This window comes from Artibeus jamaicensis, unplaced genomic scaffold (assembly GCF_021234435.1).
Source record: "Artibeus jamaicensis isolate MK-2021 breed Jamaican fruit bat unplaced genomic scaffold, CSHL_Jam_final scaffold_474, whole genome shotgun sequence".
NCBI lineage: Eukaryota > Metazoa > Chordata > Mammalia > Chiroptera > Phyllostomidae > Artibeus > Artibeus jamaicensis.
Window position 1 is genome coordinate 15498645 of NW_026522046.1, and position 22850 is coordinate 15521494.

The window sequence follows — 22850 nt, forward strand, 5'->3', positions numbered from 1 at the left end:
ACACACACACACACACACACACACAAATAGCAGTTTCCATCCAAGTCCTCCCTCCCTATAAGAAATCCAGACACACTCCTCCAATTCATTCCTCCATAAATCAACAGATTAGTGTGGCGGACCCTGGCCAGCAGAGTCCGCCTGTTGTGGCTGATGGCGAGAATGAATGCACAGGCAACAACAATCCTGTGGAGAAAAAGGGAACAGCAGGCTACTCTCAAGGGGAGAGTGTTGTGCCTATGGTGCCTCGGCCACTCCCTCAAGAGGGGAGCGCCCCGACCCTTGCCTAGACAGGCTTTTATTGTTTTCCTGGGGTCTTACATCAGAGAAAAGATTTATTACATATTACATGAAATATTATTGTCTACATTTTAGGTACAATCAAGGAAATGAAAATAACATGCAGAGGAGAATGGCAATGACCCGATTAGCTCTGTCCTTGGGAAAATTCACACAGGCTTTGGAAATTACCTTGAAGATAGACAATACACATTTGTTGTTTTATACCAGGGTGAGAGAGTTCTAGCAAGAGCAAGCCATAACAGTCTGTATGCATTTTCTAGGCCTGATTCCCACGGGAAAGCACAGTTTGAAGGTCTGGCTCCTGCCCACCACTTTGCTTCTGTAGGTTTTTCATACAGAGCTGAGTCACATTTGCCAGGCCAAGACAAACCAGTCCCCTACAGATTAATCCCTTTCTAGTGCCAGTCTTGGTAGTTATACAGTTTCTTAGCTTTTTTTTAATCCATCACCAGTTACCCTAGACAGCATTTAAAAAAAAACTTCATAGCCATTTAAAAAGCAACAGCTAACTTTAGCAGGTAAGGGAGTAGTGAGGTAAATGTGTTAGGATTTTGTTTTTCTTGGAACACTTACTTATGTTGTCTAATGTAGCCACTCTGTAATATTGTAGCCAATCATTAGGTACTCCTATCTAATAAACCACGCAGCCAAACATACAAATCCCTAAAGACTGCGCATCCTACCACAACCACATCAAATACACAATTAAACTACAAAACAACCATCATTCGGAACTACCTGAAATCTAGCTGAATTAAAATCCTACAACTAAGGATATAAAGAAGCCACATTGAAAATGGTAAATGGAGCCCTGGCTGGCGTAGCTCAGTGGATTGAACGCAGGCCTGCAAACCAAAGGATAGCAGTTCGATTCCCAGTCAGGGCACATGCCTGGGTTGCGGGCCAGTTCCCAGCAGGGGATGCATGATAGGCTACCATACATTGATATTTCTCTCCCTCTCTCCTTCCCTTCCCCTCTAAAGATAAATAAATAAAATCTTTTAAAAAAGAAAATGGTAAATGGGTAGATACGCAGAATAGATGGATCCCAAACCTGCAAGTGGGGGATAAAAATTGGGAGGAATTTCTCTGCTGCAGTGGTCTTCCCTGAGGAACCAAGGTTCCCCGCCTCACACCAGACCCCCAGACCAGGGTTCTAGTGCTTAGAAGTCCCATAGCTTCTGGCTGTAGAAAGCAGAAGGGGTTGTGGCTGAGGGAAACAGGGGGCTTCTGGGGTCCCAGGCAGTTACTTCTGAAGAGCCCATGCACAGACTTTCCACGCACAGACTTACTCCCTGTGAATTCCATCCCTGAGGCAGCGGTTCAAAAGGCACCAGGACTTATCGAGAGGAATTAAATTCTTTGATATAAAGGTGAGAGTGGAGGGGCAGCTTTCTCCCTGGCAGAAGTGCTGGCAGAGGCTACTATTCTTTTCCTGAGTGCCCCCCACCAGCCACAGAGCAGGCAGGCATGTGTCATATTTAAATCTCCATCTACCTAACTCACACAGTACACCCCACCACTGTGATTCCCCGAGACACCACCCTACAACTCATGAGCTCACCCAGCCTGTTTCCAGTGTTTTTTCCATACGAGTGGCCTATCTTGGTTCATGCTTCAGACTTTCATGCTCAAACAAGGAGCATCTAACCTTGGAATGCCTCATACCTCTCACTAAGTGGTCCCAGGCCTGGCACTAACCACAGCCAACCTTGGTTTACATCTTGGCTTTTCCTGACACCTTCAAGCCCAGCACACGTAGCCATCATCTGCAGCTCACTTTGTAGCTCATGTCGGATGGCCCCAGGCAGAACACAGACAGTAACTGACCTTGACCCACCTCTCCTAGAAGGCCCCAGAGCCAGTGCACCTAGTGGACAGGTTCAGACCATGTGAAAATACCACCCAACCACCTCCACAAGCAATACACTCAAGGGGCTAAAGTAAATCCTAATCTGTGTGGTGGCTCCCTGCACAGCTGATCCTCCATGGTGGTCACAGCCAATCCTTGTAGCTGACTGGCCTGACATGCCAACAGAAATCAAAGCTCAACTATAACAAGAGGTTGCACACAGTCCACATGACAGGGGGTGCTCACATTGGCTGCTCACATTGGGTGAATGGGGAGGCTGTGCCACTGGGCCTTGCAGGATACCTATTACATTAGGCCACTCTACCAAACCCAGGAGATGTACCAGCTCTACCTAACACACAGAAACATACATAGACAGGCTGCCAAAATAATGAGAAAACTCTCAATAAAAGAATAGAACAAAACTCCAGAAAAAGTGCTAAATAAAATAAATACAAGCAATCTAACAGATACAGAGTCAAAACACTGGTTATAAAGATGCTCAAAGAATTTAGGGGAGGAATAGATAAACTTAGAATTTCAACAGCATAAGAAAGGACATAGAAACTATAATAAGAACCAGTTCGAAATGAACAATGTACTAACAGAAATCAAGAATATTTTATAGGGAATCAACAGTAAAATAGTTGAAACTGGGAATTAAAACAGCAATTTGGAATATAAGGAAGAAAAAAATGAACCAGGCAACAAAGAGGACAAAGAACACCAATAAAATAAAAATAAAATAAAACAAAACAAAATAAAATAAAGCTAATTGAGGAATCTCTGGGACAACTTTTAGTATATAAACATTTGCATCGTGGGGGTGCCAGAAGAAGAGAAAGGGAGGATTTCAAAGGAGAGGGAGTGGAGAACATCTATAACAATGTAAACAATAAAAAAAGAAATAAAATCGAAAACCTATTAAAAAATAATGACAGAAAACTCCCTTAACCTGGTGAAGGAAATAGAAATACAAGTCCAGGAAATGCAAAGTCCCAAACAAGGTGAATCTAAAGAGGTTCAAATCAAAATACATCATAACTAAATTGCTAAAAGTTAAAGACAAAGAGAGAATCTTAAAAGTGGCAAAAGTAAAGCAGTTAGTTACCTACAAGGAAGCTCCCATAAGACGGTCAGCTGATATCTCAACAGAAACTTTACAAGCCACAAAAGATTAGCAAGAAGTATTCAAAGTTATGAAAAACAAGGATATACAACCAAGATTGACCAGCAAAGCTAGCATTTAGAATCAAAGGACATATTGAGTTTCCCAGACAAGAAAAAGCTAGTTCATCATCACCAAACCAGTATTACATGAAATGTTAAAAGCTTTCTTTAAGAAGAAGAAAAATGTTTTTTAAGAGATCAAAAATATGAACAATAAAATGGCAATAAATGTACAGAGTCTGGCACAAATAACATCCCTTTTTATTACAAGATCTTCTATTGTGAAATCATAAGCATAAGAATGTAATTCTATAACATAACTATCACACTCAAGCATACCATATGCCATTTTAAGTGAAATTTTCAAATTAAAACTGAAAATTATTATACTCATATTATTACCCTAACAACCACACTTAAGCAATCATTACTTCTGCCAGACCCTGTACATCTATCAACTGTTGAATCTGAAAAACGAAATGAATGATCACTCAGAACAGAAATAGATTAATAGACACATAGAATATTTTAACAGTTGCCAGATGGAAGAAGATTTGGAGGGTTAGGTAAAAAATGTAAAGGAACTGAGAAGTACAAGTCAGTACTAATGGAGATTACTTACTACCAATTTAGTAATGGGGATTACTAAAGTAATTACTAATCTACTGGAGATTAATGGAGTAATAGTCATGGGGATGTAAAGTACTGCACAGGGAATATAGTCAATAATATTCTAACAACTATGTATTGTGTCGTGTGGATTCACGATTTACTGGGATAATCACTTAGTACTTTATATTAGTGTCTAATCACTGGGGTGTATTCCTGAAACTAATATAATATTGTAATATCAACAGTGATTGAAAAATAAAATATGATTACTTTTTAAAAATTATAAAAAGTAAAAAAAACTACAAGAGACTCATGTAAAACAATGTCTCTACTTTCTCGATTTTAAATTCTACATATGGATTTTGAACAGAATTAGACATTTCTATTTTGTAGTGTTATCCTTTTTTAAACTTAGTTTTGCATATTCAGCTTTTGAGTCCTATGTACTTCTGCTTTAATACTTGGCTTGCACTTAATTTACCCCTTAGTAGTGTTTCTTGATGACCCTGTGGTCGGTCCACAGATGATCACTAAGGCTCACATCTAAAACAGAGTCTCATCCAAGCATTTGCATTTTTCTTTAATTCTTAAAAACATTTTACTGTGAAATATTACACAAATAAAATACATAAAACAAATACACATGTTAACTAATTATGACAGAACAAACATCAAGTCAAAAAATAAAACTTTACACACTCTCTCTATATCCTCAACTGGCCTCTTCCCAATCCAGAGCCATTCCCTATCTCCACCAGAGTAATTACTGTCCTGATTATTAGAATAAGGACTTCCTTTCTTTTCTTTATAGAGTTATTACCTACCTATGCATATCTGAGCTCTGAATTTTAATTCCACTACTTTGAAACATTGTGTATATGAAATCACAGAGTTACATCTGGCTCTTATTGTTCAATTTCCCTTATGAAATTCATCCATGTTGCACAAAGATTTAGGTTTTAGTTGGTTCATTTTTATTGCTATGTAATATTCCATTAAATGAATAGTCCAGAATTTATATATGTATTCCACCAGATATAAACATTTGAGCTATTTCCAGTTAGTGGCTATTATTAAAAATGCTATTATGAACATTCTTACATATATGTTTTGCATTAAACAATATATGTGGAAGTAAAATTGCTGAATCATATAATACAAATATGTATGTACCTATATATATACCTACATGGTATATATGGTACATATATACCTACATATATGTAGTGCCAGGTGCTATATCTATACCCATAAGGCATATATGTAGGTATATACATATTCATATTATATGATTCAGCAATTTTACTTCAGCAATGTATATATACATATGTATATGTATATACTTGCCCATACTTTTTATTTTGTTTTGTTTTTAATAGCCATCCTAATGGATGAGAAGTAGTGTCTCATTGTGGTTTTGATTTTAGTTTCTTCATGATTAGTGGTGTTGAGAATTTTTTATGTGCTTATTGGCCATTTGCATATCTTCTTTGGAGAAATGTCTATTCAAATATTTTCCCACATTTTAATTGAGCTATTTTGTTGTTGTTGTTGTTTTTGAGTTATAGGGGTTCTTTATATATTCTGGACATTAACTCTTTATCAGATATATGGTTTACAAATATTTTCTCCCATTTCATAGGTTGCTTTCTCAATCTGTTGATGGTGTCATTTGATGCACAAGTTTTAAATTTTGATGACATCCAATATATCTATTTTTTCTTTTTGATTTCTGTTCTTTTGGTGTCCTGTTCAAAAATTGCCAATTCCAATGTAATACAGCTTTTCACCTGCATATTCTTCTAAAATGTTAATAGTTTTAGCTCTTATATTTGTTTATTTTGAGTTAACTTGTATATACAGTATAAGGTACATCTCTAACTTCATTGTTTTACAAGTGAACAGTTTTCCCAGAGTTACTTGTTGTAAGGACTGGTCATTGTCAGATGCAGGTTTTTTTATATCCCTATTAGTTTAAGCTTGAAAATTACCCCTGTCTTCTGGATTAGCCACTAGTTTTTTATCTGCCTGATTAATCAATATATAGAAAAAATGTCAAAGTAATCAACAATGGTGATGGATTTGTCAGTTCATTCTAACAGTTTTATCAATTTTTACTTTTAACTTTTGACTTGAAGTGCATGCACTTTAAATATTGTTAAACTTCCTTTATCAATTGTATATTATCATTAAGTAATTATGCTCTTTGGCCTTAATAATGCATTGTGTATTAAAATATATTTGTCTGATATTAATATAAAAACACTAGTTTATTCTTATTAGTATTTTCCAGGAATTTATTTTTCACATTCTTTTACTTTCAACCTTTTTATGCTTTTATTTGATATTCTCTTAAAAATAATACATAACAAAACATTTATTTATTTACTTATTTTATCAATCTCTTGTCTTTTAACAATTCCTGACTTGCTTACATTTTTTACCCAGTTTGTAAGTTTCTGAAATACAGAAATTTTTGTCTGTTTTGTTCACTGATATATCCCATTGACTTAAATGGCACCTGGCACATCGTAAGTGCTAAATAAATGTTTGCTAATGTAGTTTATTTCTACTATATTATGGGCTTTTTATTCCATGAAGGTTTTCCCCTTCTGACTTTCCTTCTTTTATATTCTTTAAGATTTTTTTCTTTATTTTTCTGTCTACAGAAACATAAAATATAATTTATGTTTCTGGTTTTTTGAAGATTAGGTTTCACATTTTCATATGCATAGATAACAGAATTAAAAATTTTAATAATCATGTTTACTCAACATACAGGTCTTAGAACATTTTAACTAAAATTATCCCCCAAACATAAACGGTAAATCCCATATTTTTATTCTAAGTTGATTTTCCCCTTATTCCCAAAATTAGTTCTTTACAGTGATAATTGCTTTCATATAGTCAACATTTATCTATAGTTGTCTTATATACATGTTTACTAATTTTTCTTACACTTCAGTCATTCTGAGTTTCATTTTATTATTTATAGAGTACATCTTTAGAAGTCCCCATAGCAAGGGACAGTCTATTTTTAGCAAACTGTGTTTCTGATTGGCTAAAGTATCTCTAATTCACCCTGGTTCTTGGGTAACAGTCGGCTGAACATAGAATTCTACATTGAAAAATTAACACTTTGAAGTTTTATTTTACTGCGCCCGACTATATCTTTGCCATTGAGAAGTCAATCTTCATTTCTTTGTGGAAAATCTTTTATTTCTGGTCCTTTAAAAATATGTCTTTGATATTATACAGTTTAAGATGTATTTTGGCGTAATTATTTTTGCTTAGAAGTCACTGTGCCTCATAATTGAAAGAATCATGCCTTTCCATTTTTAATACTCTAGCCTTTTAACTCTTATTCTTTTACTTAAGAATTTTAACTGGATCTTTGTTACATGTATTTACTCTGTTCTGCACATCACTGAAGCTATTTATTACACTTTCCATCTCTGTCTCTCTGGATTGTTCATTTTACTTCTCCCATTTCTTAGTAACCATCTAAAATGTTTTAAATCAACCCAACCCTCTACAGTCAATTAATATTCAACAAAGGGGGCAGTAACATAAAATGGAGTAAAGATAGCCTCTTCAGCAAATGGTGTTGGGAGAACTGGACAGCTACGTGCAAAAAAATGAAACTTGAGCACCAACTTACACCATACACCAAAATAAATTCAAGGTGGATAAAAGACTTAAATATAAGCCATGACACCATTAAAGTCCTAGAGGAGAACATTGGCAAGAAAATCTCAGATATTTCACGCAGCAACATTTTTTACGGATATGTGCCCTAGAGCAAGGAATATAAAGGAAAGAATAAACAAATGGGATCTTATCAAAATAAAAAGCTTCTGCATGGCTAAAGAAAACAGTATTAAATTAAAAAGACAACCAACTGTATGGGAAAACATATTTGCCAATGATACCTCAGACAAAAGGTTTAATCTCCAAAATATACAAAGAACTTACACGACTCCACTCTAGGAAGACAGCGAACCCAATTAAAAAATGGGAAAAGGACTTGAACAGACACTTCTCTAAAGAGGACATACAGAACATCCAGAGACACATGAAGAGATGCTCAATATCGTTAGCTATCAGAGAGAGGCAAATTAAAACCACAATGAGATACCACTTTACACCAGTCAGGATGGCTATAATAGACAAAGCAACAAACAACAAATGTTGGAGAGGGTGTGGGGAAAAGGGGACCTTAGTTCACTGTTGGTGGGATTGTAGACTGGTACAACCATTATGGAAAACAGTATGGAATTTTCTCAGAAAAATAAAAATGGACCTGCCTTTTGACCCAGCAATTCCACTGCTAGGATTATACACCAAGAATCCTAAAACATCAATTTCAAAGAACCTATGCAGCACAAGGTTCATAGCAGCACAATTTACAATAGCCAAGAGTTGGAAGCAACCTAGGTGCCCATCAGTAAATGAATGGATCCAAAAATTGTGGTACATATACACCATGGAATTTTATGCAGCAGAGAGAAAGAAGGAGCTACTACCTTTTGCAACAACATGGATGGAACTGGAAAGCATTATGCTGAGTGAAACAGGCCAGGCATTGAAGGACAAATACCATATGATCTCACCTTTGACAGGAAGCTAAAGAATAAAACAAACAAGCAAACAGAATAAAAACAAAGACGCTTGAAATAGAGAACAAGTGGGCAGCGACCAGAGGGGAGAGGGAAGGGAACTTAAGGGGAAAAAGGGGGGAGGGGGGGATTTTGAGGAACAAGTATGAATGACACAGAGATGAGGACTGGGGGGGGAATGGGAGGGAGGGGGGGAGACCGGGCGGGGGGGGGGGAAGAGAAAAGAAAAAAAAAATGTACTTGAAAAGTAACCAAATAAAATTTAAAAAAAATAAAATAAAATAAAATAAAATGTTTTACTGTCTGACCTAAGTCCCTTGACCAAGCCTCTTCTGCCCTCCCCCCAACCCCCACTCCTATCAAGGTTTTCTTTATTCACTCCATTTCTTACTCACCATAAAAAAAATGTCCCTCCCAGCTGAGATGAGTCAGTCCCTTGAGTCTTCCTCTCTTATCTCTCCCAATTCTCATGTTAATTGTTCCAATGCGGTTACTTCCCTAGTTGTGAGTCCAATAAACATTGAAGGGACTAGTAGTATCTTTAATGTTTGCATTACCTCAAATCTATTTTGCTGCTGATGGAATTAAGGAACTTCCCCAGAATAAATGCAGTGCAACAGATTAAACATCAAACTTCAAAATCAACAACAATTTCAAGTGAAGTGGAAATGAACTATGGAAAAAGTTCTCTGGGAATTATTTGTTTTTCAAAGTTTAAATGTGTGTTATAAGAGGAAATATACCAACTACTCTTGGACAAGTAGACCAGCAGTCTAAAGTGAAAATTAGGAATGTTAGTAGCGAAAACCAACTTTTTCCACTTGCATGTATAACTCTGAATTTATAATGAAAGTCCAAGGGAAAATATAATTTACTATACAGAAATTGATTATACAAATAGTTTTCTCACATTTCAAATCTAAAAATCAAAATATGCTTTAAAAGTAGAAACTGGCCCTGTCTGGTATAGCTCAGTGGATTGAGTGCGAACCAAACAACCACGGTTCGATTCCCAGTCAGGGCACATGCCTGGGTTGCAGGCTAGTTCCCAGCAGGGGATGCACGAGAGGCAACCATACATTCATATTTCTCTCCCTCTCTCCTTCCCTTCCCTTCTAAAGATAAATAAGTAAAATCTTTTTTAAAAAGTGGAAACTGTTTTATTATCTATAGGGAGGGGTAATAAGATAACCAAGCTGCGAAGTTACTACCCTTTACTATTTTCTTGCCGATGTGAATTTGTGAGTAACTTCTAAGATAGCATTAAATGGAGTACAAGAGAAAACTCAGGAAATGACTTGGAAAGAAGAAATGACAAAGTATTGTTATTATGAAGTCACTGTAGAAGCTAAACCCCAAAACTGACCAATAAAAAAGAAGTCATATAAAACTGGTATGGTCCCATCCCACGTTGAGCAATTGGGCCTTTAAAAATAAGAGTTTGCTCTAACTCAAAATGTCAGAACATTTTGTTATGGACAAAGGGCAGAAAAATGCCATAAGCACCAGGAAATGAAAAGGAAGTGAAACTTAGAGAAAGGTAATGGTAGAACACTAATGAATTTGCATTTTTTAATAGAATTTTAAAAATCTCTGCAATGATTTTTTTAAAACATTGCTCTGTAAAGTTCATTTACAACCTACTGGATATGGTTATGATGTGTCTAACAGAAAATATCAGTGATGATGGCATCTATGTTTTGTACTTTACTTCTAGAGAGAGCAAATTTTAGTTCATGTGTATTTAACCTCACAGCAAATAAAGCTACCCTTCCTATATGGAGATAAGTCTGCTTATCTACAATTAATATTTCATGTTTTCGCAGATGCTTTTCTGATGCTACCAAGAGTTTCACTAAGCCAGACTCTCTCTATTTTTCCAGTTTTTTGTGACTAAAACTCCCTATTTCCCAGAGAGTAATCTGCAGCAAGGGTACAACCTGAATCTGAAACTAATTTTTCCATCCAGGCAAAGCCACTCTGTTGATATGAATATCTATTCCATCGAGTTGTCTGTTACAAATCATTTTGCCTCATTCACTCTTCATATGTTGAACAGAAATCACTTAAGATTTTGGTAAGATGAAGAATAAAGGCTATGATATTCCCTTCTAACTTTAGAAATAAGTCACACCTCAGAAATTCTGAACATTGCATTAGGTTTTTTTTGAAGTCTTATTTTTATTTGGACCATTAAAAATTCATGATTTGGAAAGGTTTGTTTTTATTTTTGATTCAAATATTGATTGAGCACCAAGTTCTTGGGGCATAAACATAACTTGAAGATGTGATATTCAAGAGGATTGAAACTTGTTGAGAAGATAAGACATAGCCTCATGAAAATTAGGAAAGTAACTCTATATAGGGGTATCCAACCTGTGGCCCAACACAACATTGTAAATTTACATAAAACATTATGGGATTTTTGTGTGTGCATGATTATATGTCCCAATGTATTTAATGTATGGCCCAAGACAACTCTTCTTCCAGTGTAAAAGTGTAGCACAGACATCAAAAGTTTGGACACCCTTGTTTGATGGTATAGATGTTCTCTAAGAGTTTAAACGGCATAATGAAATATTCAAGAAACCATCCACAGATGGGATGGGACTTAAATTATGTATATCTAGAAGGATGGTTGATCTATTGAATAAAGGAAAATGGGGAGAAAACGTAGCTGTTCCTGAGTGGAAAAATGCACAAAAAAGTTGGGAAACAGAATAAGCACAGGCCGGTACAACCTAATGACATCAGCACAGCAGACGATAAGGTTTATACCGGAGAAAATCTGGGAATTAGGTATAGGTTGTGAAACAGATGCTCACAGCTGAGAGCCTTGACTATCAGGAAAGACGTCCCTAAAGTCCCCAAGGATGGATGTGACAGTGACAAAGGCAATGCTCCAGAACTACTCATTGAGTTGCAGTGTGGAAATATATTGGCAGGAAATAAACACAGGTGGCAGGGAGGCTGAGGAGAAAACTTCTGTAAACCAGATGTTATGTGATCAAAAATGTGACCAGGGTGGGTAATGACTGTGCAAAGAAAGGGGTTAACATAAGATGTTTTACAATGGGCATGTTTATTACTTTTTGAGTCTCACTAAATGTTAGAAAATAGAGGGGGGAAGTCATCAACAGCTTCAAACTTTTAAGGCAGAATATTTGGGGTGAGTAATATTTATCCTTATAATGTATTGGTGAAAAGCAAGAAAGAAGGGAGTTGGGAAGATTTTAAAAATCAGTTCGAAAGATTATTTTTGCTGTGTTTGAGTGTTATTTTGCAAATAGCAACATCCCAATAGGCACTTTGAAATGCTGTGTTGAAATTCAGTGACAATTTTCAGATGAGACTATAGCTTTGATCCCCAATCGTTTGGTTAAAAGTAATAGCTAAAGCCACAGAAAGAGAAATTCCCCAAAAGTGTGTGTGTGAAGAACATATCAGTGAGCTGGAGACAGCTTGAAAGAGCACTGAGGGAGAAGGCGGGACAGGAAAGGGAGAAACTGGAGCGTGTGTGTGTGTGTGTGTGTGTGTGTGTGTGTGTGTGTGTGTGTAGGGGGTAAGAGGACAGAGACCAAGAGAGACAGAGATAAAGGCAGGAATGGGAGGCAGAGAAACAGAGGCAAAGAAATGGAAGGAGAAGGATGTCACCAAACTTGAAGGAAGTGATTTTACAGGGGAGCATGCATGACTTGGGGACCTGAAAGCTGGTCAGTTTCAGCGTTCTGTGGTACAACAAAAGGTTTCATGAAAAAAATACTTTATCTCCTTTTGTAGAGAGTTAGACATCTTGCATTTGGAAAAATTTGAAATATTATGCTTCTGTAAGAAATTAAATCTATATAATATATCTTTGATATTATTTTTTAAAGCATTTGCTTCCCTCATGGTAAAAATTTAGAACAGCATTATACCTGCAAATTGACTTTTTTAATAATACATTGGGTCATAGTCATCTAAATTTCATCTCTAATCATGGTAAATTGTAAAGAATGCATTCAAGGATTTATTTGTCCAAAGTTTCCTTCTGGCATGACAGCAGCAAAGAAGACATTTTCAATCAATTCAACTTTTCCTATCAAAGGACAATATAATCTGGTTAGCTTTCATATCCATAGGAGGCACAGGGCTTTTTGGACGGAGGTAGAGGTTTATGAGCATAAAATTGAGAACAATTAGCACTTAAATTAATGTTACATGAGATTCAACATCTGGTAAGTGTTTCATCATTTTGGGTCATAGACCACCTGCTAGGCTAAATGTTCACACAATTGCAATTTACTCTGCATACAAATGGAATAAGAATGACACTTCAAAAGTATTTTTTCTAAATTTAACAGAATGTATGTAGGGACCTCTCACATTTTAAAACTGGATGTTAGTAATAAATTAAACACTCATAGGATGAAACATATGGGATCAAAATAAACAGAAAATACTGCTATATTTTCAAGCATATTTTATAATAAATTAGCTATAATGTTAACGTTAGTTTCACTCGTTGATTTAATCACTGCCACTATTAGTATTGGTCTCCTGTTTATCCACCAAATATTTATGAGCAAAAACCTGTCAACCTCTCAAAGTCTTTATGTTATTTATATAATGGAGCTCTCAAACATCTGGATGTTTGTGGCAACAGAGCTGCACCAGAAAATGCCCAATCTCAAGATACTTCCTGCAACCTACCATAAACACCAGTCCATGCACAATACATCCTAGTCTATTCTGAACTTCTAGACTGAGACCTCCAAGATCACTTCAGTGTAAGTATAAAAATCTTGGAAGTGTCCTGCCTTAGCAGAATTCCTTTCTGGTACCAAAGGGAGACTTCAGGGTATCTGAGATCTGGAGACTTCTATGTCAACAAGCTAGATAGACTCCAGGAAGTCAGAATACCTGTAAAGCCTATCCACATCCATTCAGGGACCCTCCGGACATTCAGAGTTATCCAAGAAGGCAATGACCTCCCCATAGTACAACCTCAGACATTAATAGCAAGGCCAGGAGGTCCTAGGGCCTTCTAAGTTAGGGAGCAAAACCAGATGAAAGAGCACAGCATAACCAAGGGACAGCTCTAAACTATTGGCTTTAAATATGGGGCTTCTCAGTAAATTTTAGTTAGAACAAAGGGTTCTACAGCCAAAGAAGGAGGATCAGGGAGGGTAAATAAAAACACATGGTTCACTGAGTCTATTTTTTAAAAATATATAGCAGACAAATAGTGAAGTCTCTCATGTGAACCATTACCATCTGAGTTCTGATTTGACATTAAAAATTGACATTTAACTAAATTATAATTCAAGGATATTTGGAATTTCTTATTTTCCCCTTTCTGGCAGTGTTAAGTAAGAGGGCTAATTAACCTCTCTGTTCATCAGCCTTCATTTGACAAGTCCTTTACAATGAACCAAAGCCTTATTACTCAGAATGGAAATGAATTGAGTGAATCTGTGTTCCAAGACCCTGTGGCCGACATTTGTCCCTGTACCAAAAGTAATCCAGAGCCAAAAGCAGAGTGCAGCAGTTAGACCTGTATTTCTGGGATCAGGAATCTTGCTTTGTCCACTTACTTGCTGTGTTCTTAGGCAAATCACTTCCTACCTGTGTACCTCAACTTCCTATTTGTAAAATAGGGGACAACATCCCAATTTTGTAAACATATCAAGAGGATGCACACAAAATACTTAGAACAAGAGAAAGTAAAATAAGTACTCAATAAATATTAGCCTGTATGGGCATGAAGAACTGAGTTTGTTTTAGAACCATTTTCATGACTCTTGAATTGCTGCCCAGTCTAATTACAAAGTCCGTACAGTTATCATTCCAAATTTCCTTCTGCAACTAGGTTGGATGGGAACTAAATTCATTAGCCTTATATTTTAGCTCTCACTTGGTAATTTCTGTCTTTCCTTTTACTTTACATTATTTCTTTACATTTCAAACTATGAACAGAAAAACCAAATCCTCCTGAAAAGAGTCACAGAGAAAAATATTAAGGCTATAAAGTGGTCCTAAATTTCCTATTTTGAATGTGGAGAAAGAGGGCCATTTCTGTGTCTTGTGTATGTTTATATTTTCAGAAAAAATAAAAATAATGAAAGAAACTTTTGACATGTCAGCTATTCGACCTTTTGATGAGTACATTTATTTTGTATCTTTAATGTTTGTACTTATTTTTTTCCAAGTACAACTTCTGAAATCTAGAGAAAATTACCCTGAAAACAATAATAACATAATGAAGTCTTTAGTCCCCTTTCTGTCGTATTTCAGATCTTCAAGGACACCACGTGTTGCCTCAGACAGTTGACTGGTCATCCTTTCCTCCCCAACAATATCTCTTGACTCTTGGGTTCAAAAACAAAGAAGATGGGAAATTTTTGGAAAAAGTATCAAGTAGGAAGCTGCCAACATTTACAGGTAAATCACCTGGACTTACTACCCTTCGATAGTGTTATAAGGCAAGACTTGTACATTATTCAAGTCTTATTCATCACAAGGCCTAGTATATAGTAGGGCATGGGACCCCAGAAATGCTTGTTGGGTTATAATTAACTCTTTCTGATCTTCTTTGTGTGTTAGTTAACAATATCCAGAATTCTGGCTCCAGGAAAGCTTCCCCCAAGACCAAACACAATCCTAGAGTGCTTACCTTCCTCACTCAGCCATCTCCCCCACCCACACTATGGCCAGCGTCTACTCATAGGGCATTTAAAGAATACAAATTTTATCATCCTCAATTAGCAAATGTGGAAGACAATTATACAGCAATTATTTTATGGAATGAAGCAACCTTAAATCACTTGAATGATCTACTATTGTATTAATATCTGTTCCACTTCTTTCTTATATAATTAACCAAGAGCTTAGATCTCCTGAAGAGTATTATAATTAAATGGTGTTCAGCAATTCTAGCTGAAACTTTTTTAAAAATCAAGAAAATATTCAGAGTATTGAAGCCAAACTTGTGGGCTGAATACATGACCAGGTTGAATTTATTCCTTCTGCTCTACCCACATAATTAAGGATTTGTGTTTTGTCTGGCACTGTATCTTCTGAAGCTTATCTCAACTTTGAGTTACATTCAAAGTCCAAGGGATCAGCACACTTGAATAATATCTGGGAGGAAAAAAACAAGAATCAGACACATTTATGACAACACTTTTTCACAACTCAGGAAAAACATCTTCTGCAGAGAGAGGTGAATTGTTACAGGCTGTCTCTCAGATTTCTCAATCAGGAAACAGCAAAATGAACAAGTGGTCTCCTCTTAAGGGCCATGCTGCTCTGCCCGTCTCGTCGATCTTTCATTGTTATGTGTGTGGTCTAGGGCCCGGACTGGTTTCCAGACAAAAGATTTCAGGTCTATTAACATTGAGATATCTGTTTATCGCTTGTTAAAGAAAGTATTTTGAAATGGAAGTCTGGAAAAATAGTGTAAAAGTTTATTGTTGCAATTTTTAGAACATAAAACTCCCTTCGGTCTGCTTACCAGAGAAGACACAGTGAGACAGATGGAGACCATGGGGAAGCGAATCTTGCCAATATTGGATTTTATTAGAAGCACCCAGTTGAATGTAGGTATATGAGTGTTTTATATTTGTTCAATGTACAAATATTAAACAATTCTATAATTATGGAAAGTTTCTAGTGCAAATATTGCAAGTATTGAAAGGATTTAGAAACTTTCACAGTAAATCTCATTTGCAAAACCAACCAAAGTTTAGCTAATGATTTTATTCCTTTTATATTTAAAAAGATTTTAAATGCTATGCTTTGCAATTTCAAGCATTTATTAGGTAGTGCCTTTTTAAAGCCTTTTCTTGTGCTTTCTGATACCTAGTTTAAGGTTGCAGTGAATTTCTCATTTCAACTCAGTAACAAAATTTTAGCAAATATAGTGCTGCCCCTATATCATATATCGGCCTATTGCATATAGCCATCTTGTTACCTAGACAAGAATTCAGCCAGCACCAACACACCACACTAATAAAATCAGTGCTACTTTAAATATTGCCAATCGTTCTTTGCATACGTTCTTTGCCCCATGTAAATTATCTAATCCCTTTCTCTGATCCAAGAAAAATGTGTCCTTTCTGCTTTTCAGCCTTAAAAAGCCAAAAATAAGACCTGAATTACCCTGTGCTATTTTACAAAATATAAGCTATAAAGGGAACTACTCATTAACAAGCTATAAAGTCTGTGGGTTTCTTTTTTTTAATACAGTAGTTCCTCCCACCCCCCCCACCCATCCAATGTTCACTTTCCACAGTTTCAGTTACCTTCAGTAAACCACAATTGGAAAATATTAAATGGAAGAATCTGGAAATAAACAATTCATAAGTTTTAAATTGCACATCATTCTGAGTACCTCATTTGCTCTCCTCATGTAGGCATTGTATCATCTCAGACCATTCATTACTAAAAAGGTGAGTACAGTCCTGTAAGACATTTTGAAAGAAAGAGAACACATTCACATAATTTTTATTACAATATATTATTATCATTGTTCTATTTTAGTTGTTATTAATCTCTCACTGTGCCTAATTCATAAGTTAACATATCAGAGACATATATGTATAGAAAAAAGAGTTTATATAGGGTTCAGTACTATCAATGTGGTTTCAGGCACCCACTGTGGGTCTTGGAATGTATTTTCCTGAGGATAGGGGGGAACTACTATATTTTTCAAAAGACCCGTAAACTGAAAATTTTAAATAATTTTCTTTTTGGAATTTTGTATTACATCATTGATTTGACGTCCTCACCTTACAAGGGGGAGCCAAAGAGGCCATCACAAACAACTTCACATCTATTCAGCACTTTTGGAAAGCTATAAATTCTCCAACATATTTACACACACACTCTTACCAACCTCTCCATCCTAATTAGAGACCCATACACATCATCATTGTCATCATCAGGCCCTTGCAAGCAATCAAAGGGATGTTAACAAGAACCATCACCACGTAGCGTTATCACCTCATCCACCCATGGTTAACCTAGCAGAGCCAGGCTGCTGAACACTGTGGAGGTGACCCACCTGTGCCCCGGGTCATCTCTGGCCAGCACAAGTCTCCCAGTGTGTTGTGAATTCACGCTGCCCATCTAACTTGTGATTAGCTTAAGCATTATGCACTTCTTAAATGTTCTTAATTCATTTTCTTCTCACCTTGAAAAGGACATTCCAGCTATTTGGACATTTATATATGCATATATTTTATGTGTCTATAATGAAATTAGCATCTAATTAATAACTCAATCTTCTTTCAAATGAGTCAGCACCACATTGCTAGCTGCAAGGTATACTTGCCTATGTTTGCTTCTATAAAAAATGATGGTTTTTGAAAGATTATCTCAAAAAGCTTTAATAGAATTTAAGTGAGTGATCCTGAAGGTACCCAGGGACCACAAGTATATCCAAATAACAGCCCCTAGGTTTCTTATTATATGACCAACTACAGCTTCATAAAGCCAGATTGAATAAAACTGGCTGCAAAGGTAACCTAGCTTAATGAAGCAAGTAATGAGTTGGTGAGTAGAAATTATTCCTACATGATGTCATTAACTGTCACCCAAGCAGCCCTCCACAGTGTCTTAACATCCCCTGAGGTCTGTTTTTACTGTCAGATATCAAATGCCCTCCACTCAAATGCTTAGGCATTGCATTCTCCTTATTAGCTGTTACCCTACCTGGTGACACCTGTGGATGAAGACTGTAGTTCAAGGCTGTGCTCTGGCTGTGTAACATCAGGGCAAGTCACTTAATCTCTGAGCTATTTTTTCTCATTTATAAAATAAGCTGGTACCTATCAGGCCCACCTCACAGAGTTGTTATGAGATCAAAAGTACATAATCTGTGTTGAAGCTACTTGGTAGTCTTATAAATTTTAGAAGTTTTAATTATTTATATTGGTTTTAGTTAGCTTCGACAAAAGGACTATTTTATAGACCTTCCTTTTGCTTTATACAAACTGTGTACTTTGAAATTACATGTTCTTCCAAAATGAAGATTGTGCAAGTGTCCTGTGGATTTTGATTTTTTTTCTTAACTCACCAATGTGCTCCGTGTCACAGGGTTTAGGTACCTTTGTGCTTTGTGTGATAAAGGTAGGATTAGCTCTGTCATCTCCAGTCATGGAGCAGCTCTGCTGCCCACAGCGGGGCTCCCCAGGGACCGTGAATTTTTCACCTTTTGCTATGAGCACATAGACACGGTTGGCAAAGGAAACAAAGAGCATTCTGGAATGAGCGAGGTCTCTGTGTCTCGGGCAACAATTCTCCTTACACGCTGACACCAGCTTCTTTACATTTATAGATTGCTTTGCGAGGCACACAGCACATGGCCAAAGCAGAAGGATTCTGATATTTTAAGGGTTGTAATCTAAAATATTCTACTACCTGCCTCTCTGGTGGCTTTTAACCCCACTGAGCATCAACACCATCCAACCAGTAGCTCTACTTCAATGGTATTTTTCCTTCTCTAGATTTTTGTCCTAATTATTTTATATGCTATCAGATGAAACTGTGCTTTTTTATTCCTTAATTTTATTGGTTGCTGTCAGTTTCAAACCTTTTGTACCGTGCTTCCTAGGCTAAGTGTTAAAGAGTTAAAATAATAAAATATTTTGCCATGCATGAAGCCTCCTTCACAGGCTGACTTGCCCCCAAAATGACTTAACTAACCATAATTTTAGTACCTCATTAATTTTACTTTTAATTTCCTCTAAGTGAAGCATTAAAAATGTTTACATATGCACATTTAAAGTGAACAATAATACGTGCTTTCTACCTCCTTTTTTGCAATTAATGTTTTTATATGTTGTGTAAAGTCCAAATGTTTGGGCTGTGCTTTTCAGCACTATTATACATAGTGCCACTTATGTGCCAAACATCCATACCTGCTATTAAACCAAGGCAATTCTACCTGAAGCCTTCATTTGACCTTGCTATTTGCTTAACCTTCATTGTACTTGTGTGAGCTTCAGTGATTGCCACTTTATCACACTCTCTCCAGCAGCTAAGGGGCCCTTCGACCACTCAGGACGTCTCACTGGGAAGGCTGCTTCCCTTTAGATCTCATCTTTGCTAGCTTTAGATGTTTAAAGTAATTCCTTCATTTTGCATCATTTCCTTTATTTTCTTAAAGCAACAGCTTTAAGGAAGCCACTTAAAACATTAAAACATTCCTGCTGGCATTATCTTAATTTTTATTTCTTTTCACTGCATCTCTCAAAGACCCCTATCTTATATAGGTAAAATATTCATCTGCAGTTTCCTGATAACCAAAACTCCACTTGTCTTGGGAGGAGGGAGAAATTAGCAGCCAAAACTCCACTTGTCTTGGGAGGAGGGAGAAATTAGCAGCCAGCTATATTCTTTTCCTAGTATCTTATTTGTATGGAGCACTTCCTGTCTGCTTATGCACCCAACAATCAAGCTAACAAAGCACCCTTGCCTTCCCCTGTTTTTATTCTCCTAATGTTTTGGAAAATTACACTGATAGATTATGTCCCCAAGCAGGCTGCTGTTGTTTCTGTTCTTTGGAGTTGAGTCACTACACCGTTTTCCTGTAACTAGCCCCAGTGTTCATATTTTAAAAAGACAAAGAAAGTAATTTTTCTTCTTCTGAAAGCAAACTGTTCCTCCTTCAACTTGCTTTCCTCTCTTTGGCAGAATCCCACTGTTTAGCTACACGTTTAAACTGAATGGGTAGGGTGGCTATTTTGTCAGTTCAGAGAAGGGATCCCAAGCACACAACTTGCAATTATTGCTCCTATCGGTTTATAGATTTTTAGATAAATCATTAATCTGAAAGAACATGGCAGGGATAGAAGGATGTTAGTCGAATGGCATAGATAGGAGTTAGGAAGAAATACAGCAAATACAGTGGTGTGGTGGTCAACCTTCCTTTATTAATAACATCCCAGGAAAGTACCAACTTCTAGAAGTTGTTGTCAATCAAAATATGAGTTTAATATTTCAGGAAGAACTGGTTTCTAAATTCAAGATGAAATTCAGATGCTGTTCAGTAATGCTAGTGATTGATACTTTTTCTCTTTGGAAGATATATTTTAAGAAAGAAAAAAATATGCCTGCTTTTTCTAATTTCTGGGGAAAATCTATTTTATAAGTATGAGGAGGGGCCCAAAGTAACTGGAATTATTTTCTAGAGGGCAGATCCCTTGTAATATAGGCTTCCCCCTCTGGGAGAGTGTTCTAGGAACCCACCTGTATCAGTGTGCAGCTAGCATTACTGTGAGAAGCTGCATTCAGCTTCAGTGAATTTTTTTGGAGAGTCTTTCAATGCTTGCCCATTTCATGATGGGTGATTTAGGAGTGCACCAGCCCACCCCACACTGCATTCAGCAGTTTTTTCCCCCAATAAAGACATGACCCCCATACTCCACCCTCTTTATTCACCCACTTTCACCCTGAGCAACTTTTTTCTTTTGTTTCCCGGGTGAAAAAAGTCCTCAAAGGGAAACATTTTGCCGATGTGGTAAAAAGTAAAACAAAAAATGCCAAAAGAACTAAAAGGCACCAAAACTGACGAGCTCAAAAACTGTTTCAAGCAGCAGAAAAAAGTCTCAATAGGTGTATTGCATTAAATGGAGAGTACTTTGAAGGTGACTGAAGTTTAATCACATAAGAATAAATAAACAATTTTTTATAAATAAATTCTGGGTTTTTAGGGCACCCCAGTTACATGCATAAAGCTAAAATAGTTCTTGCTCAGATACTAAGATTTAAGGTAGTGGTTTGTTCTTCAACTTCTGTTTGAGATATCTGAATGTTTCCAGGGGGAGGGGTTACCTAGCTAAAATCCACAGAGAGAGAGCCATATATTAAGATTATGATTCACTGAGTAAGACCCAGGACTCCGCTTAGTTAACCAGCAAGCCCAGTGATCCTGGTGCAGGCGGTCCAGGGAAGCCCTGCCATATGCATGCGGGCCCCCAGCTTCCTCCTCTGAGCACCAGGAAGTGCAGGCAATTGCCAGACTAAGTCTTTCTGCGACTTTCAATTCTCCTTTCCCTCCACACAGTAGAATAGAAATTCAAGGGTTTTCTTTTAGCCTGTTACAGGCCCCTTTATAAGAGAAATACTTTTTCTAAATATAAATATAGGAATTTTAACATAAACTTGACCTCTTCTATCATGCATTACAATTTATATTAAACTTCTTGGAGAGGTGATACCTCCTCTCTCATGGCTGGCAATAGCAAACACCTAAGTGCACATCCTTATTCTACAATGCCCCATTTTGAGAAAGCCCAAAGCACCAGTAGATTCATTGGGGTTTGTGGTGCTAACAAACGTGGACGACAGTCTATTCCAAGATGGATCATGTCAGTTGCTGGGGTGGCCCAAGGTGTCAAAATAAGAGCTATAATTGCTTTACTGTTCCTATCAGTTCCACAAGAAGGGGAGCTGGAGCCTGAGGCCATACAAAGAGAACTAAAGATGAAAGAGCTGAGGTTTGATGGAAGCCATAGGGGTGAACAGAATTCAACTTGCATAAAAATATTCTTTGTATAAACAAGTTGTGGGCAACTCTTAGCTCTTATGATACCTCAGTGTCAAAGATAAAGTCCCCCCCACCCCCACCCCCAGTCTAAACAGACGCAGCTTTCTGGGATCGCCCCTGGGAAGGTGGAGCACAGGTTCAATGTCAGTTCCCTCTTCTCCCTTCAGCACAACTTCCTCACGCAGGTCCACCTGCAGGTCAGTCCTGCAAAGTGTTCCCTTCTGTACACAGCTATTTGAAGGAAGAGTACAGGTGAGTCTCTAAGATGGTAGAAGGAAACATTTGTTTGTACTAGATGTGAATATATCAAAAGATATGAATATATTATAACAAACACTGACTTCAACTGCCAGAGAAAACTCTCTTTCTGTGGTTTTGTTCTAAAACATTTTCTTTTACTGGGAGACCAGGGGAGCTTCCCTGCGTGCTCAGGTGTGATGGAGAAGTTGCAGTACGCCAGCTTCCTCAGCCAGCTTCAGAGAGTGAAGGAGCAGACCCAGGTGATCAGTCAAGCAATGGCGGAGCTTGCGACCATTCCTTACCTACAGGACATCAGTCCACAGGAGGCGGAACTGGTAAGTGTCTGTTTTTCCCTGAGTCAACAGGAAAATCGGTATGGTCTGAAACGAATCTGTCATAATAAATGTAGTCTGAGGGCAAACGCCCCGACTCTCATTTTAATGAAGACACTGGAAAATGTAGAAAGGTAAGTGTGTCTTTTTTTATTTGCTCATGTTCACTAGCTTCCATTTTTTTAGTA

General features: G+C 37.1%; 1 protein-coding gene across 1 annotated transcript in view; it reads left to right on the plus strand.

The window, feature by feature from the left end:
• SPATA16 (spermatogenesis associated 16) overlaps window positions 1-22850 on the plus strand; it is a 191173-nt gene that overhangs the window by 146598 nt on the left and 21725 nt on the right. The window contains exons 6-8 of the mRNA XM_037137462.2: window positions 14833-14979; window positions 16024-16136; window positions 22501-22665. Of these exons, the coding sequence (XP_036993357.2) occupies window positions 14833-14979; window positions 16024-16136; window positions 22501-22665 (425 nt within the window). The remainder of the gene's footprint in view (window positions 1-14832; window positions 14980-16023; window positions 16137-22500; window positions 22666-22850) is intronic.